The 19,120-nt window shown below is 48.5% G+C and overlaps 1 protein-coding gene across 2 annotated transcripts in view; it reads right to left on the bottom strand.

Annotated features, from left to right (window-relative positions):
- The window catches only part of LOC142571708 (uncharacterized), a 163,134-nt gene extending 145,408 nt beyond the window's left edge, over positions 1 to 17,726 (bottom strand). For both annotated transcript variants that reach the window (XM_075680251.1, XM_075680252.1), the window contains exon 1: positions 17,242 to 17,726. In XM_075680251.1, the coding sequence (XP_075536366.1) occupies positions 17,242 to 17,350 (109 nt within the window). In that variant the 5' untranslated portion in view covers positions 17,351 to 17,726. The remainder of the gene's footprint in view (positions 1 to 17,241) is intronic.
- Between the last annotated feature and the right edge of the window lie 1,394 nt (positions 17,727 to 19,120).

Below are 19,120 nucleotides of genomic sequence, written 5' to 3'. Positions count from 1 at the left end.
TGCCTCGGAAGATATGAAGTTGATCAGGACCCATCTTATGCCGCGGAGGGACACATCGTTTTCACAACGTGCTTTAGTCTAGCGGTAGAAGCAGAAGATGCCGTTTTCTCATTCAACGCGCTCAGTTGTCAGTTGCTTGCAAAAAAATTTAGAAGCAAGAGCAAACAGCACTCGTCCCAGCTTTGGAGCGTTCGACCTGCGCACAGCTAGCGCCGCTAGTTTGCTTTCCGACACTATGCACACACCTAAATTCCATAACGACTGGTTCAGTTCATTTCCTGGTCGTGCATTTACACTAATACAAGTGACTTTGCCCGAAAGAAGACCATTGCTAAATTGTAAAAACCTGTTGGATGAAACCCGGCTTGGTCTGATTGTTTGTTATTTACTTCTCACGTTTCAACGGCGTTTGAGAATTTTGTGGGCTGTGTCAGCGAACCCGGGCCCTACGTCGAACAAGCGCCAGTCATCGGATGCAGACGACCGTATCACACGTATCAGCTAACTGTATTAACAAACGTGTACCCTGACTCACAAACGGATCTCTCATTTGTTTTTATCCCAAGACACACTGACTAGGTAACGTTACTTCAACCTCGTTCTATCAGTACAAAATAACCGTATGTAGCTTCTGAAAGCACGACAGGCTTTACCGCCAGTATATTTCGAGATGCTATACGTGATATACAATACGAGTCGCAGGGCGGAGTTGCCTATAGAGGTAGAAAATAGCCAAGTGTCGTACCTGCACCAGTGCAGCAACGCCGCGAACAAGTGCTCGCACCTTTCGGAGAAGCTCGCTGCGAACAAACACTGCCATTCTTTAAACCCCCAGCTTGCTTTAAAGGTTCTGTCTTAAAAAAAAAAAAGAAAAAGCCTGCCGCGGCTCGTTGGGCAGGCCGGACGTCTGCATGCACGGAGCGACTATTTCCGCGGTTTCGTCGCTGAAATCCTTGAGACCGATCTACACAACACGGTCGGCAGCACGAACCCTTTCGGCTTCGACAGAACACCTCGATTCGACGCCAAAACACTAGGAACGCGAGCACAGCAGCAAGCGAAAGAGCCGCCGTGAACCTGGACGCCGTGGCCATCTTTGTTTATTTCGACAGCGTTGCCAGCACAAGTAACGGATTCTGGAGTTACCAACAGCACTGCACACGAACGTTTTCGCATTCTGTCCTCAAAGGAAAGCGGCCGCCACAGCCGGTTATCGTACCCGCGACTATTTCACCATTGTAACGACAACCACGACCGCTGACGTAGCTCATGTCGCGTTTCTCAGTGGGTTCCTGGAGGCAGCGTGTTTGTGAAAGGTTTCAGCAAGATTCGGGGAGAGACAACTGTGAACGGGAACTGCCCTCGGGCACGCCTATAGCGTCTTGCAGCTCACGGGACCAAGGAACTCGCGTTCCTAAACACTGCGGCTTTCGAAAAGCGTGGAGTTCTGACTCGACAGCGATAGACGGTTACTGCGGTCATTAGCAATTTTAAAGCAAAGCTTTCTTTGCCTCTTCCTTCGACTTTCCCACTGCTGCTGCTGTGGCTGCTGCTGTCAGGCACACCGCGTCGGGGGAGGGGGGGGAGAGTCACGGCGCGCGCATACATGACAGGAGGGAGTCAGAGAGGAAAGGGAACGCTAGAAACTCGTTTTCACCCCACCGCTGGATGGATGTTGAGTGTCCCCTTTGGAACAGGGCGGTGGGTTGCGCCACCAAGCTCTTGCTATCAACGCGACAGCGTTAAGGAGCTCGTGTCGCAGAAAAGCCGGTGTCGTCGGCGTCGGTGTCGGCGGCGTTGGCCGTGAGCGATAAATCCCAGCAGGCACTTCATGAATAAAAAACAACTTGCAAGATGGGCCGGGTGGGAATCGAACCAGGGTCTTCGGAGTGTGAGACGTAGACGTTACCACTGAGCCACGAGTTCCATGCTTCAAAGCGGTACAAAAGCGCCTCTAGTGAACGCGGTGTTGCCTTAGAAACGAGCTGTTTCTGAGGCTCAGGCGTGCGTCGCTTGCTCAGGCGCACATTTCGTTGTCGCACCGAACGCTGCGTTGCTCGACGCTCACCGCGTCCGATGCGGGGCGCGTATACATATATAGTCGCTGCGCCGTAGCCCATTGTCTTACACCCCTTGGCGGGTCGACGGGAACGCTGTCGCGTTCCACTCTTGAAGGCGAAGCTTAAGCGTCCTCCAATTTTTATACTGCCTAATGTCCTACCTAGGTTAAATAAAAAGAAAACTATGAACTCCCACAACCAAATTTTATGATCCCCTATTGCGAACCACGTCGAATGTGCACAGTGCCCTCTCGAGCTGCCTGGCCGTCGCCACATTAGCCTCTTGACAGCTGTAATTATCCGTGACTCACCTCGAAGCACTGCAAAAACTGCAGCGCTTCCCTTTCTACTATAAGGTGCAAGTCCAGATGGGACGTAGAAAAAACTGCAGGGAGGAGGGAGAAGAGGCAGTTCTCAAACAAGGGAGGGGAGATGACATGAGAAGGCAAGCAAACCTATACGACGCTGGTTGCGGTGATACTGGATAAGCCTAAGTTCAAGGTACGGTACAGCACATTGCTGCTATTTCTGAAAAATAAACGACATGCAAATATGTCAAGCGGACAAACTACGCAGGGCGTGCAGAAGCAGAGCTGCATTAATTAAAGCGCACCGCAGGGTCCAGGCGACACTACGGAAGCGGTCGACCGTCAAATCAACATTTCTGTGCCCACCGCGTTAGCTTTGCGGCTATGGCATTGCTAGAGGCCGTGAATTTGATCCCAACCGCGGCAGCCGCATTTCGACGGGGGCGAAATATTCCCAATATATAGATATAGACGTCCGTTGCCCAAATAGCGATGACATTCGTCGCTAGCGTCAGTGAGTGTGTGCTACGGAATTACACGACCTCCGGGGACGACGCAATGGGAAGGTACTGACAGGGCAAATGGGTAATAAAACGTAATAATACTAATAATAACGAAAGTAGCGGTGCTATTCCGGAAGCACAGATTATCTATCACGCGTATTTCCGCTCGCTCTATTTATGTTCTCGATAGCGGCATTCCTCTTACGCCAACAACTGCGATTCATCGCCGGTCTCATTTCTTGCTCGTTGCCATTCAGGTGCGCAATACTACCAACGAAGTGGCGGTCGTATTTCTAGATGCTTCCTGGCGCTACCTCTGTGTGCCGCGGTGATGACTCGTCCAGGCTCGGTACAGCCCGCCGTACAGATACTGATGCAAGAGGTAAACAAAACAGGAAGACACGACAACCACGGCAAGCGTTGTACGCCATCGTAAAAGAAAAAAGAAAGAAAAAAAAAGCGTGATGCTACTGTGTAGCACACACGCTATGACATACCAACGAGTTCGCGTGCGCAGAGCGTCAACAGTTCGTTCGCTTTCTGCGACGCCACGCGGAATAATGAGGCGATTGTATTTAGTCGGGCCAAAGCCCCATTCCCTCCTTTAGGAGCGCCGAAACGATTAAATTAAATTATGGGGTTTTACGTGCCAAAACCACTTTCTGATTATGAGGCACGCCGTAGTGCAGGACTCCGGAAATTTCGACCACCTGGGGTTCTTTAACCTGCACCTAAATCTAAGTACACGGGTGTTTTCGCATTCCGCCCCCATCGAAATGCGGCCGCCGTGGCCGGGATTCGATCCCGCGACCTCGTGCTCAGCAGCCCAACACCATAGCCACTGAGCAACCATGGCGGGTGAAGCCGCCGAAACGATGCACCACGTGGAAGCGAATAACGCAGCGCGAGACCTATCCGTTTTTTTTTTTTTTTATCGCAACAATTCAGAAGTCACTTATCGCGGCTAGGTTCTGAAAAAAATAGCGGAAAGTTGGCGGCAGAGGACGTCAACCAAAAGGAAACAAAGCAGAAAATAAACACAATGTACATGGTCAACGTTGCGGAGAAGCGATTTATGCCGCGGCGGACACGGTGAAAAATGAAAAGTCTGCCACATGCGCACGCCGGGGTAGCTGGGCGACCTCGGTGAATCCCATAACGGCTCGCGTGCCGAATACTCAGCGTTATTATAAGTCTTAACTTTTGAGGTCAACGCATGCGCTGTCTTTTCCCTAATACTCCCCGCCCCCATCTTTTCTTCCTGCTATCACCATCAACATGAATAACCCCGACCGGGCGCTTGGCTTTAAATATGTAAATGAGCATGCGGTAGGCCCATATATTCAATTATAAGATGCACGCGCTATGGACGCCCAGAACAGAGCGCATGCGTACCGGTCCTTCACTCAAGGGGAGCTCAAAGACCGACCCGAATGAACGCTTTGCACGCCGAGAATTAATACCTCGCGCTGACTGTGTGCCCTAACGACTTCCGCGGACAGCACGATACGGTGGCGCGTTTCGTGAAGTCGCAGCGCCGTGTCTGTGATACAGCAATTACCGCAAGAAATAACAACAACAACAAAAAGCACAGACAATGGAACGCTGACAAGCACTGTGCCCAGCCACACGCGCAGCCGAGCAGAACCAAACACACGCACACACTCGCGGGCTTCCGCGGGGATTGCAGCACGTCGCAGCCATGTACACATGCGGCGATCGCAGCCAGGTTTTCAAAACTGTGCACGCTTGCTGCGTCGTCGAAGTAACTGCACCGTGCACTGAAACGCGCCTGCCGGTTTGCAGGCGGTGTGCAATGTTTTGGTTTACGAAGTTGAGTCCTGGGGTGGTATTCTGTAAGAGTCCACCTAGTGGACTGTCCATTTCGCCCGCTGCTGATTGGATGCAGCTGTACGAGCGAGGAGGAGACGAGCGGCCCCAGCCAATCAGGAACGGCCGAAATGAACAGTCCACTAGGTGGACTCTTATAGAATACCTCCCCTGTACGTGTATACGCACGCGGCACGAAGCTTATAGACCGCATTGCTATTGCTATAGTGCGCGATGATCTCACGCGCCACTTGTCGCATTCGTGCAAACGCCGCTACAGCCACGTTTACGTGAATGTGCGACAGAGGCGCATCGCGTCCATGCATGCAAACGAGCGCAATCCGCAAATACAAGGTGGCCGCAACTACTCCAGTCAATCATCGTTCTAACGGAAGCAAAAACAAACTTGTCAAGCCTTTCGTGCATGCAAGACAAAATACTATAGGGCTTTATCTTGCAAAAAGGGGGCTATTGCGCTAAATACACGCGGACAACAAAAGTACAAGTAGAGTTGCGAGTATGCACGCGCCCCGTCCACTTCTGTTGTCCGTGTGTCTTCTGAGCGCAGTGCCACCTTTTTACAAGATGAACATCCACCGACTAGACCGACTTGCCGCGCTGCTCCTACAGGGCTTTAAGTTTGTTCGATCCGAGTTTCGCCCAGTAGCGTGAAAATAAAGATTGAAAGAGGTCGCAAATGTAAATTACTAGTGCAAAAGCGCCGACTGTACACGCGTCACAAACAATCCAGAGGCCGTATTCTAACTCTGTTCTATTCATTTCGTACCACACATCGCACCAAGTGGCCAACACCAGCGATAGCCAAGACCTGGCGTCAGGCCAGCCAACGACGAAGGGCGAGAAGAGTGGGAAGTGGAAAGAAACGCTGCATATATAATACGGCCCTGCGGCTAAGCTTCAACCTTGGTAGTCGCATCAGCGATGACCGAGCGTGCAGGTTTTGCCGTCGCTTTCGCCCCCACCACTGCAGCACCATGGCGCAGTGTCAGCCGGTGATGCATGTGAACTGAACGCCCACTATAAATGGGCGTACAAGGAACAACAACAACTCAGTTTCTTGACGGAATCAACCACACGGGGCGCGCGCCAGCTCTGCGTATCCAGTCTCCTCGTTAAACGCGCTGTCACTGGCTTTCTCTCTCGTTTCTGAATTCTGACTTTCTCACCGTAGACCGTTCCACAACACTGGGCAGCGAAACATATTCGGTAACTGCGTGTCAAGGGGCATGCGATAGTGTCGCGCCAGCACAGCACCCTTTAAAACGCACTTCAAGAGAAGTCATCAGGAGACAAGTTCAAAATTTCCAAGGATCCAAATATATATATATATATATATATATATATATATATATATATATATATATATATATATATATATATATATATATATATATATAAACGAGAAGGAAGGGGATTAACCGAGGGGCCCGATTTTTTTATTAGTCATATCATAAGAAGCCAACAAACACTTGACACCAAGGACAACATAGGGGAAATTACTTGTGCTTAATAAATGAAATAAAGCAACGATAAATTATTGGAAACGATAACTTATCGTTTCTTTATTTCATTTATTAAGCACAAATAATTTTCCCTATGTTGTCCTTGGTGTCAAAGTGTTTGTTGGCTTCTTATGATATGACTAATATATATATATATATATATATATATATATATGTGCCGCCACGCTCCTCACTTCCCGCTAACACTAGGGACGCGGCTATATATATATATATATATATATATATATATATATATATATATATATATATATATATATATATATATATGTGCCGCCACGCTCCTCACTTCCCGCTAACACTAGGGACGCGGCTAGAGAGCTAGAGAACCGAACACTACCGCGATCAGTTTGTTCAAACCGACAAGGCGATTACGCGGTTCAGAGTTGACATGCGCAGCGCAGTGCCGTCCACAATGACAAAGAATGAAAAAAAAAAAAAGAACAATAAGAAAAGTAACTGAAAATAAAGACAAAACAGTGGTCGCGTAATGACACCTTTAACAAGTGAAGTAGAATGACGCAGTACGCGGACATAAATCAAGGTCAGTACAACGTAGCGATTCTATTCCGAAGCCACATTGCATCTCGCTCTGCGTCAGTGGTCCGACTTGGCGCTCAGCCCACGTTATCACAGGGATTGACGGGCGGCGCATGGCGCATGACAAGAAAGGAATCCTCGCAGTAAATTGGCCCAGCAGTACAAACGACCGATCATTCTCGTTGGTGTTTATTAGCTGTAGTTAAACGGGAAGTTAGGCAGGTTAGAGCCGGCTATGCCACGACACAGAGAAAAAAGAAAACAACTTTGACTACCTCTTCCACCCCCATAACACGCACACACCGCAAAAAACTCAAGCATGCTAAGTCTACAATAAAATGTTAAGGGAAAAAAAAACGAGAGAGATATAGTGATTGAATGACGTAAATTGAAACTACCTCACTGTTAAAGATAACTGAAGGACAACTAGCGAGTTTTTTCCTTGAAGTTCCCCGAACGCTAAACATACGGCGAGCGTAAATCTGCGCGAGCCCTTATCACGTATGCGTCCTAGAAGTAACGAGGGCGATACAGCTGCAAACGCGTAGTGCGATAAACGCCGCCCACAACAATAACACAGATCAGGCCACGCGAGAGATGGCCGTCATAAAGGGGCACAGAAAGATAGACGCACTGCTGCGAATGTAAAAGACTCATGACAAGCTATCAGCTTTCCCGGCATATAAGAACTGCGTATATATCCTCCCGAGACCCGAAGACAGCTCATGCACGTAATCGCTTCCACAAGTCCACTCTTAATGCCGACTGGTGTGCCTATTAATCCGGAGTCTTCCGCTATATGACATGTCTCATAATCATATGGTGGCCTTGGCACGAAAGACCCAAAAACCTAATGGAATTTATTAACAGCGATCGAGTATCCGGAGAGTATCAAGGGCAACGAAGTCTCAGAGAATTAAGGAAATCTAACCCTCCTGTATTCAGAAATGTCCATACTGGATTTGATCTAAATGACGTTTGTCGTAAACGTGCCGGAGGCGCTCATTGCACTTCCACGTCACGTAGATTAAGTCAAGCGCGGGCTTCTAGTTAAGATGCATTTCTAAATGCGGGGGACGGTTGACTGGGACATACGATTCGAATTAGCACGTCCCAGCCGGGGCGGCCGAAAGTGCACCTTTCCACGCCAGGGTGCCCTTTGCCAGAGGGCGCACAAATTTAGCAAGGAAAACAGCGCTTACACAAAAGAACGCATTGAAGGAGGAACGTACAGGGAAAAAATATCCCCGGCTTATATACAGAGCAGTAACGCTCGTCGCAGAGGCTCAATGGGATATGGCGTTCTGCTGCCGAGCAAGAGGTTGCCACGTTCGTCGATCTCCGGCCGCGGCGGCCCCATTCCGATGATGAAACACTCGTGTACCGCTAACTGGGTGCGCGCTAAAAGAATCCTAGGAGGTCAAAATTATTCCGGAGCCCTGCACTACGGCCACTATGGAGTCTCTCGTAGTACGAGTGCCTCGTTGGAACGTTAAAATCAATCAATCAATCGTAACAAAACTCGGCACGCCGTGGGTTCTCGAAAGAAAAGCCTCGCAGTTGAAAAAAAAATTCGTCCTGGTTCGGGACTCGAACCCGGGACCACCGCCTATCCGGGGCAGCCGCTCTACCATCTGAGCTAACCAGGCCGCTAGCAGATGGCAGGGCGAAGTCGAATTTGTCACCAACTCAAAGCAAAGGCAAGATTCTGACGTAACAGTTATGCGGAAACCCGCAAGGTTTTTCTTCTCTTCTACTTCTCTCCACCCTGCAGGTTTCCGCAGAACTTCTACGCCAGGATTCGAAAACATTCGGCATGCGCATCTACATGTACGATATGTCGATGGCCGCTCATTCGTGTTTGTTTTACTTTCATATCGGGCATGAATTAGCAGATCTCCAAACCTGCGCCTCTCGCGACTTAGGCCATTCGTGAACTCCAGCGACACAGCAGGTTTCAATGGGCACCTAATATGTAATCGAAACATCCATGAACAGCCGAGTGATCGCGGCTCCCGATTCGATCCGCTCGCGTCCAACGAAGCTTAGGAATGGCTGCACGAGAAAGGGGATGCAAAGGGCGGGACACCCGCACGACACAGCGCTGAGCCATGATCTCACAGGGGTCGCAGAGAATAACGCCACATCTTCAGGACCGACCAGCCACCATTATGCAAGACGTATTATGCCCGAGTGAACGCCCAGAGAGAGACGAGAGTCGGGCATGCTTCCGTTCCAACGCCCGCCTTCTATTCAACGCCGGCAATACACACGAGCGAACAGAGGCCAAGTGCACTACGGCTGCTTTCCAAAATTGACAAAAAAAGAAAGAGAAAGAGAGAATGAAATATAAAATAATAAATAAAAAACATTTCCTTTATTACGTGTCACCCTCCCGCGTCCCCGGATCCGGACGCCGGCAGGAGTGCGAACCACTACAACGCACAGCCGGCTGCAGGAGAAGAGAGAAAACAACAGAAAGGCCACGCGCAGCTGGCGGAATAGTTCGCCCGCGGCGAGCGACCCGCGAGAGAATCGGTTCGCTCATATGTCGTCTCGACAACAGTTCCGTGCAGTGCGCAGGGATCCGGCAAGCACGCTAACCAATCTCTCCAAGATACGCAGTCGCATGCAAATTCGGGTCAGTGACGCAATGTACGACTTCGCTTGCTCACGCAAAGTGAACTGCGAATCCCGCGGCTGGGAAAGTAGACTCGCAAATCGGCCCGGCGACTGTACAATACGACACGTCCTCTCCCGGCCACTTTAGCTGCAGCCGAGAAAGCCACGACAGCAGTTCGCACTCCACGGCACTGTGCACTGATGACGCAACACAGAGACAACGACAAGTCGTCAAAAAAAAAAAAAAAGAAAGAAAGAAAGAAAGAAGAAGAAGAAGAAAGAAAGCACAATGTATGTGCGATAATGCGCAAGAGGCAAATCACAGGCGCATTTAATTTAGACAAAAGTTACAGTGCACGACACTTCGCACTGAACGACGCGGGGTAGACTAGTATGCGATGAGAAAGCGAATAGGCCGTTTCTTTCGCTGCCCATGGTCTGTTCTTTACAGGCGACGGGTTCTGCCCTGCTTGGAATTCCCCCCATAAGGGGAAGCCACCCTACCTGGGCAACACGCAGTTATCAGGGTTAGGGGCTGACACTGGGCAGAAATGAGCCACTGCATGCTTATTAGCTCAACCCCACCACCTACAATACCGTATTAAGTACTCTACACGTTTCTCGAACACAGTTATGTAAAGCTGTGCAGCCGATTGAGAACCAGGCTCCCCAAGAGTACTGCTACGCAGCGATTATAGTAATCATGTCCTACCGCACATGACAACTAACATCCGACTGAACTACCGACCCGCTGCGGCGGTAATGGCGTTCTGATACTGAGCACGAGCACGGCCGGTCTCGAAGGGTCTCGCTCCCCTAGAGACCGGCCGTGGCACGAGGTCGCGGGTTCGATTTCCAGTCGCGGGTTCGACTTCCAGCTGCGGCTACCGAATTCCCACGGGGGCGGAATGCAAAAACGCTCCTCGTGTACTGTGATTTCGGTGCTCGTTAAATCAGCCAATCTGGAGCCCTCCACTACGGCGCCCTTCGTAACCCACAATACAGTTTAGTAGTAGTAGCACCTTATTTTGTCAGTTTCGAAACAAATGCTTCGATACGTTAAACACACCCTTCGCGATAGGACAGGTGTCGCTTTATTCCATTTCTCCCCCCCCCCCCCAGCATGCGAAGACAATAAAAAAAAAGCATTGTTCGGGGAACCTGCCACATGCCTGTCTCGTTACAAGCCCGTCTACATAGGCTACGCGCGGGCTCGATGCCAGAACAAGCCCGTCCTACGGCGGTGTTGTTGAACTTTCAGCAGCAATAAACCGCGCTCCCATCTCACTGCAAGAAAAACAGCAGTTGGCCGGTTATTAGCTACCCGTCGGAATCACGCGCAGCTGTTCGCCTGTCGAGTGTCTTCAGTCATACGCAGCCGGCGCAGAATGACGTATCCGAGAGCGGACTATAGTGAATGCTCGAGTAGTAGTAGTAGTAGTAGTAGTAGTAGTAGTAGTAGTAGTAGTAGTAGCAATAACTCGAGTGAAATAAAAATGTGGGCGGCTTGCCGGCCGTTCAGCTAGCTCGTCAGGAATGTTTAAATTACATGGAGCTTGACAACGGCACCCAACAACGGCGACACCGCTGTCATTGCGTGATTAACCAACACTCGTTAATTGAGCGCATAATAGTAATAAACAATTCCAAGATTCGTGAAATAGAATAGTTGCTGCGAACGCGAGCGTCATTAGGCCAGTCCGTTAACCGGACACAACTGATTCGCTGGGCGATCGTCCCTCCCCCGCTTCGCGCCACAGCGAATAACCAGCGTCCAGAAGCCGCGCACACGGTGCGACAGCTCCGGATAGCGCAGAATTGGGAACCCGAAGATGACGCGGTTGTATCCAACGACGCATCATTCGGGCTTCGTTAACAGCTTCCTCGAACGTCTGTCGCATGCATGCGGACCGAACTAACGTCTCGGCACGCGTAAACTCGCGGACCCTCCACAGCATCAGTGCCATTTGCGCCGCGTGTTTGCCCACGTATAGCGGCGGCGGCGTCGCAGTTCAACGCGCGTGGGAACGCGGAAGGCGGCCGGTTTGCGGCTCTGCTGCGCGGCGACGACCTTTCGGTCTGTCGCGTCCGGAAGAAAACCGCGACAGGCCATAAGAAAGAGAGAGAGCGAGATATTTAAAAAAAAAAAAGAAAGAAGGACACCTGAGCTGCCCTAATGTAGTTTCGCCGCTGCACTTTAGGTGCCAGCGGTTGCCTTTCTCTTCGCGTCAGGCGATCACCCTCGAGAAACATTTTGCGTGCTTCCGTAAAAAATAACGGAAAGAGATGGGTCGTGTCCACGAACGGCCGCGTGCGGCTCTTAGTTCATCAAGCTAGCCTCTCAGGATACATAGAGCATGTATCTCACCGATACATGCATAGAGTTTCCTAAAAAGAAAAAAGAAAGAAAGAGAGAACTCTGGCGCGCTACAGTGTCCACGACAGTTGCAAGTATACGGCTGTCCAATCAGCATGGAAATGACGGGAAGTACGCGCAGATGAGTTTGCCCACAAACTTCGTCCTGCTGGCTTCAAACGGGTTTCTCTCTTTTAAAAGTGATAACTGTCAACAAAACACTGCGCTATAGACATAACAATTGGCAGTACATGTGCGCAGAGACGTGTTGCTTCTGTGTGTAGAGATAAATATGATTACCTGAAAACGTGAAAAAAATAATAAAAATAAAGCGTAATAAATAACGCCACAACGGCGTTTGAAGTCAGAAGTACGAATGTTATACAAATCCATACACTGGTCATCATACCCACGGTGGCGGAACGATTACAGCGTCACTTCATTCTTCATTTCACTTCACTTCATTCTTTGCATTTCATCATTCTTTTCCTTTTTTTTCCTTTCATTCCCTCACCCCCTTTTTTGTTTTTTGTAGGGAACTCAGAAACCATCTTTTAATGCACCTATACATGGTTGGGGGGAGAGGCCAAATTATAGCCTTGTAATGCTCACGAAATGGCACATAGCTAAGGACGGCCCTGACACTCGGGGAAATTATGTCCACATTGAAAGCACCACACTTTGGCATAAGACGGTTAAATTTGGAGGCAGGAGATACGTATGGAATTAACAATTAAGCCGCTCGACGTACCGACAACATCGCTGCGCCACTCAAGTGACACATGAAATCCTTCATGAAACGAGAGCCAACCTCAGATTTCCCTTAAAAAATTCGAGTTCGCACGATTTGCGACCAACTGCGAAATCTTTAAACGCGCACGAAATCCACTGTCACCGAAGTGTATGTTGGAATAAGCCGTTACGTTAAACGAAGGACGAATGAGCGTCTGTTCTCTCCCAAAAATTGCGAATTGGGCTCCACTCCGCCATATAATTCGCAAATATATTAATATCTTCGCGTTCATAGTTACTTCAGAGAAAATATCGGGTGTTTGACAACAAGGGCCCTGACCTCCCTGACGGGTGATGAAAAAAAAAAAAGTGAAAGCTAGAGAAATTCGTCTGTGCGTTTAGGATGATGACGTTTGCTGACACAGTGCATTAAACTTCCTCGCGCTTGCATTTTTACATTTATATATATATGCCTCTTTATGCCTCCGTTATATTTGGCCCTGCGATGTGGCAGGAAATACGTGAGAAATAAAGCGATACAACAGAAAGTGCAATAACCTATTTTTTTTTTCCATTTAAGTCTTAAAAACTAAAAAGAACTGGAGATTGTGCATTTACATTTGTTTCGTCCTGGTTCAAATTTCGCGAAGATTGCATATTGCGGTCCGGGCCGTTCAATAAGACATTAGGCATTGTTATTTGCCAATTAAAAGAAAAGTAAGATGAACGAAAGATGCGAAGGTCCAATAAATGGCGTCCATTACGTCACCTGTTGCTCCCGGCGCCTGCAGTAAGGCAAAGCACAGCCTTAGAGATTAGTTTCCATATCATTCTGCCTTCGCTCTCGACGCGACGTGGACATCACGAGGATCGCAGAGGTGCAGTGTCAAGTGTTATGTCGAACGATCTCAAAAACCAAAATGGCACGTGGGCATAATGTCGATACCAGCAGCGAACGCGGCCAACAGCTTTACCGCACGCTACATTGTGAATTTGCCTTCGCCGGCCCTAGCGCTGTGCATTACGCTCACGTTAAGTGGCGCAAGAGCACTTCGCCCTGCTCCATCGCATTTGTTTCCTACAAAAATAACTAGCGCGAGCGTCTAGGGTAGTTGCAAGCGTGGAAGTTCCTTCAGCGTGGTAATGATGCGTAGTATACGGATGCGGTGTCCGTACTCTTCAACAGGGTGGGGTTCTCCCAATATGTACCTCCGTAAAGGAACAAATCGGATCTCTGGGACAGCAATATTCCTTCGTTGTACAAGCAAATTCATTATACAGGATATTTCGTTGTAGGGGCATCCGACTTTAAATAACACCATAAGAACGTATGAAGTCACAAGTACGAAGATTATACAAATCCACGTATACGTGCCCATAATTATCATGGTAGTTGACCTATCGAAGCGACAGAGTGCCCTCTATTTAATTTTGTAGGAAACTCCATGACATCGACCACCGCAAAAGTGTGGGAGGAAAATATCGCGGGTTGGAATATCGGGTTCGAGAGTGCTCGAGCGTGGTCGGACGCGTCGCCATGGAAACACGACGCCAGTAATAGCGGTGGGACATTCAGATAAGTGTACTCTGTGGGCTCGTAATAATCGCACGCGCGTTTTTGTACCCGTCAGTTAGTACAATCTTGTCCCTCATAAACATGCGTTACCAATAAAGGTAATTGCCCCCCTCCCCCCCGAAAAGCGTTAGTGAGTGTCGAGAGGAAACACTGCTAAGACGACAATCAGAAGGCGGCACACGCCCGGCACACTCCAGGCCGTAGCTTCTACAGCATCAAGCAGAGGTGATATCCAATGTAGATAACTGCGAATTATTTCATTATCCGAGCTTAAAGGTCATGATGTATATAGGCGAACGAATGTTTAGCAGTCCGGTGAATGCCTCCCTAAACCAATCGCCATTCATGTGGTGTACAATTCCACGGATCACGCACAAGTCAGCAGAAAACATGCTTTCCAGATAAAAGCGCGCTGCGACACGATCTTGCCCTCCTGAGTGCGCACTACAGATTGCGCGTCAGTGCACCTAAACTACAGAACCGCGTTTCTTTTTTACTTTCAGCTCACCCAGCACTTTTCCTTGGGCGCTAGCAACTGACAAATACCGACTAAAAAGGTAAAAGTGGGCTACGGTGAAGGCCTTTCATTTCGCATCGTCGAAAAAGACAGAATGCTCCGGACGTCGCGTCTCCTCGTTTCAGACGGGTCCCTTCTTCCAGCCTCCTATTCACTACATGAGAACTGCCAAATGTGAATCGGTCGGTTTCGATCAAGCATTCTTTTTAGGGCCTAAAATGGCAGGTCACCTTTCTTGTTCGCGTCATACAACTTCGACTCCCACATCGGGCCTCACAACGAGTATCAGCACAGAAAGCGGCCGAACGAGGTTACTATTCTGGAAACTGTCCAATTCCGCGTCATGTAATGGCGGCATTTTTTGAGCCAATCAGGGAAGCCGTAGCAGACCTCTGGCCCAATCAAAGCTGACCAGAAATTCGACAACACGGCGGAACTTGACAACCGAGTGTAAAAAATGTCGCAATTTCCTGCTCCCACGTGACCAAATTATGCGTCACGACGTCAGGAGAAAACAAAAAGTTTCGATAAAGCAACTCGATTCCTTGTCCGACGACCACTGTTATTTCACTGCAAGCCTTCATTTTCCTGTGAACCTCTCTGCTTGGATTTCCACGTGCCGTATTTCTCACAGCTCGCAACCAGTCAACCCACTCTCGCCGATATTTCCCTGAAGAAGACGATCGTGTTGGTGCGTGACCTCGACTCTAAACCCGTGTTCCACAAAAAAACGACATTAAGATTAATGCGTGACAAACGTTGCATTTTCTCCGCAAAACAATAGGGTAACTGTGTTAATTTTTTTTCTTCGCTTTCGTCTCCAATCATTTCGTTTCACTTCAACTCATTTATACTCTAAATTAAATTTTAACGCAGCAGCCATACATCTATCATTCTACCGATACAGCCATCGACTATGGGATCTCTTTCTGTATATTATTGTATAACCTGTAATATATTATGAATAAATCAATTTCAATTCTTTGATACCTAACAGGCAGTTTTGATTTAAATTGATAGTAAATATGGGGACTTTTCATTTACGTATCATTATTTTTTTCCCAGCTTTTATCTTTTGATTGATTGATTTATCTTATAATCCTACTTGACCCCTTATGACCACTTGACCACTTATGAGCATACCCACTGTACTGAGTACGTGCCACAGCAGGGGACCATCCTAATTATTGTTGTATACCTACATTGTTTTGCTGTCAGTTATAGTTGCGAGTACTTCCGCGAACCCAGGAGCATCGTTCGCGAACGTGAATATAGCCGGGGAGCAATCGGCAATGCGTTTTGTAGTCATTTTTATCGCACTGGAGTGAATTGTATATGCTGTAGCATATACAGTAACTCTATGTCGCACCGGCTTAGAGCTACGCCTGATGACGAGCATCGACAACACATGACACTTTTTTTTTTCTTTAACGACTCAATGCTACTGCTCGGACTGACTCCACTGAAGCAACACCATTGCTACTACGCGTACAGGTGGACTCAAGTACGTTATGCTAATGAAAGAGTGATTTACATATGTTCACAGGTTCAAATTGCAGGCAGCCCGGGTGAAGCATGCAGAAGTAATCTGGCCGCTTGGAGAGAAAATCGTGAGCGCTAAAAACCTATTATGGAGCAGCGTTCTCAAACTGTTAAGTTCTTTTAGTGCCTCAATGCGTTCCTCAATATCATGTCGATTGTTTAGAAATGCGGTAGTATCCTCCATGGACTCACGTTCGTTTAACGCAACAAGTTCGAAGAATATTACAAAGAGTGAGAGAAAAAAAAAAAAGCAATCTGCGAACGACGCGACTTGTGGGTATTTGTGACAGACGCTGAAACTCCCTTCACACAATGATACCGGCAACATGCTACAGGCGAATTAAAAACGCCACGCTACTTGCTTACATATGCTAGTGTGCTCAAAAGATTTAGCAAAGAAGGCACAATGAATGAGCTTTGACAAATGGCTTGATGTCATGCCTAAACAGTACACTGGCAAACGCGAACAGGCCCTTTTTTTTTTTTTTCGCGGCTGCTTTCTTTTTTGTAGCATTAATTGCCACGCGTAGCACTTCGCTTGTCGCGTTCCATGCATATTAATAAGAAATTCAGACAACGCAAAATCTTACAATTAAAATTAGGCACACAAAGAACTGTCTGTGCAGGGTGAAGGACGATGAACCGACGGAATACGCGTGTATATTTACCGATCACACCGCCGATTTCAGTGAGCGTTTGGTTTGATGCTTAAGAAGTCGGGAAAGATCAAGCGGCAATGCCCGGCGTACGTCAGAAATTCAATGCGGATGCTAAAAGTCGAAAACACGAAAACAGCAAAAGAAGGAAAGAATGAAAAATATGCGAAGTCTCCCGGTTCGAGAAGGCCAACTAGACGACGAGCATTTTATCACCGAACCGTCGAGGTTGTCCTTTTTCCGGACCCGACCGCCAGTAGTCTCACGGGCGGGCGACTATACACGCAATAACCATGCTTCGCCATCCGCATAACTTTCCCATATTTTTTTTTCTTTTTTTTCGTAGAATTTAAAGACTACTCCAAAGACGTGGCGTGAACGCAGCATTTGCTGATCTCGCGGTGAACGCAATACATACGCATGCCAGTGAAGCGCCGAGAAAAAGGTAGGCCACTTACACCTAATGGAATGGAATGCCGAGCCGGAGCTGCTCGAGAAACTGCGGCCAAGTTTCAGTTCCCTGACTTCGTTGCCTATCCGGAGTCTGTCGGCAGTACCACTGTGCATCTTTCGATGAATCGCTGAATATCGTTAGGCCTAGGAATTTCGTCTGCCCAACCACCAGTAGCCGTAGCAGTACCAATTCCACTTCTTGTCACCAGCACTGCACACGCAGCCCATTCACAACACAACGCTGACGAGCAACCGGATCCGCACTGGCGTAGGACGTGCGTCGTCGCAGCCCGCACTGCCACACGTGCCCAGACCCATGCCACACTTCACATAACACAACTAACGAAACCGTATGTATCAAAACCTACGGATGTTCACGTTCACACGTCTGCTCAAAGGCTGCGCAGGGCGCATGCGCGTCCCCTTCTTCTTCTCGCACAGCAAGAGTCTGCGAAGACTGCATCCGCCACACTCCACGGCTGGATAATGCAAAAAGAGAAAAGAAAAAAAAAAAAGTGCGCGCTGCGAAAAAAAAAGTGGAGCGCGGCAGTGGAGACATCTGGAGAGCCTCGACGCAAACACGGCCCACGCCACACATCATCCCACAGCTTTTTTTTTTTTTTTTTTTGTCTATCTGTCCAGATGAACTGTCGGCGGGTAGCTCACGAACATGAACTCTGCACATGTTGTACCAGTGTCACACGGCATCTCTCGATCGCGATTGATCCCGTTTCTGATCGAAATTTTCCACCGCGATTGGTTTCTTTCCGGAGTTTGCGCAAAGGAGCCGATCGAGAATGAAAGTGCGCCGTGCGACATCCGTATTAACCGCGTGAACGGCTTTCAAGAACGTGCTCAATGTATTTCATAATACACGCAAAACTCCAACCACATATAGCGCCTATTCCTTCTCACATTTTTTTTTGGGGGGGGGGGTAATTCCGCACTCGCTAACCGCCGCAACTCTCAAATACAAAAGGCAGAACCCTCTACTCCAGGTGGAAATAACGAGAAATTACTTTATTCGCACGTACATACAAAATCAATTCCCTCAGGCCAGAACGTCACTTGCGTCGTGTTTCAGTGCTAGGCTAATGAAGCCCGCAAGCAACCGTTGGTTGCGGTGGTGGAAGGGTTGGCGATCTGGATAACGGTGAATGGCATTCTTATAGGACGTACGATCCGCCGCGATTGTGTCGCCAGTGAATACAGCTAGGGAGTGTTCAGTGCGCACATCACTTATGAGGCAACTTTATTGCTGCTCCTACCCCTCTATGCTTTAGGTCCAATAAGCTGTCCCTAGTAAATTATGCTTGGTCATCATTGTTACTCGGGCAGCTTCGAGATGTCGACCTCAGTCCAGGCCACATCTGTCGGTGTACTTGACAGCAGACAAGATGGATGCTGCCAGGTACACTTACTCCTGGAATACGGCAACTGTAGTTGGCCACCTAGCATTGTGGACGAGGGATAGGTAGGTGGGATACTCCAATCGCTACACCCACATTTAGACAAACTCTTGGTCAGATGTTGGTCATATGTTGGGAGCATGATGTACCATATCAGCAAGCAAGCTGATTAGCTCATTCATTCCCCATTCCCTCATGACCTGGGATCCACACAATTTTTATCTGCGGATAGAGATAACTTGCCTTAAAGGCTTAGGCAAGTTGGTGTGTACTAGTTTCCTACATGCAGACATTGTCAGTAGATATGGTGGGTGTAGTGATAAGTATTACAGGGGGATGCATCACTGCTACAACAGCCTGTAGTTCAGCTGTTGACATCAGTGTTTGAAATCAATTTGTGATGTATTGTCCGAGGGGCATGATCAACCAGCGCATTTGTCTTGAACACCAGCAGCTGTATAGTAGAAGGCAAATC

The sequence above is a fragment of the Dermacentor variabilis genome, chromosome 2 (assembly GCF_050947875.1).
Source record: "Dermacentor variabilis isolate Ectoservices chromosome 2, ASM5094787v1, whole genome shotgun sequence".
NCBI lineage: Eukaryota > Metazoa > Arthropoda > Arachnida > Ixodida > Ixodidae > Dermacentor > Dermacentor variabilis.
This window is presented reverse-complemented; position numbering and strand designations above follow the sequence as displayed.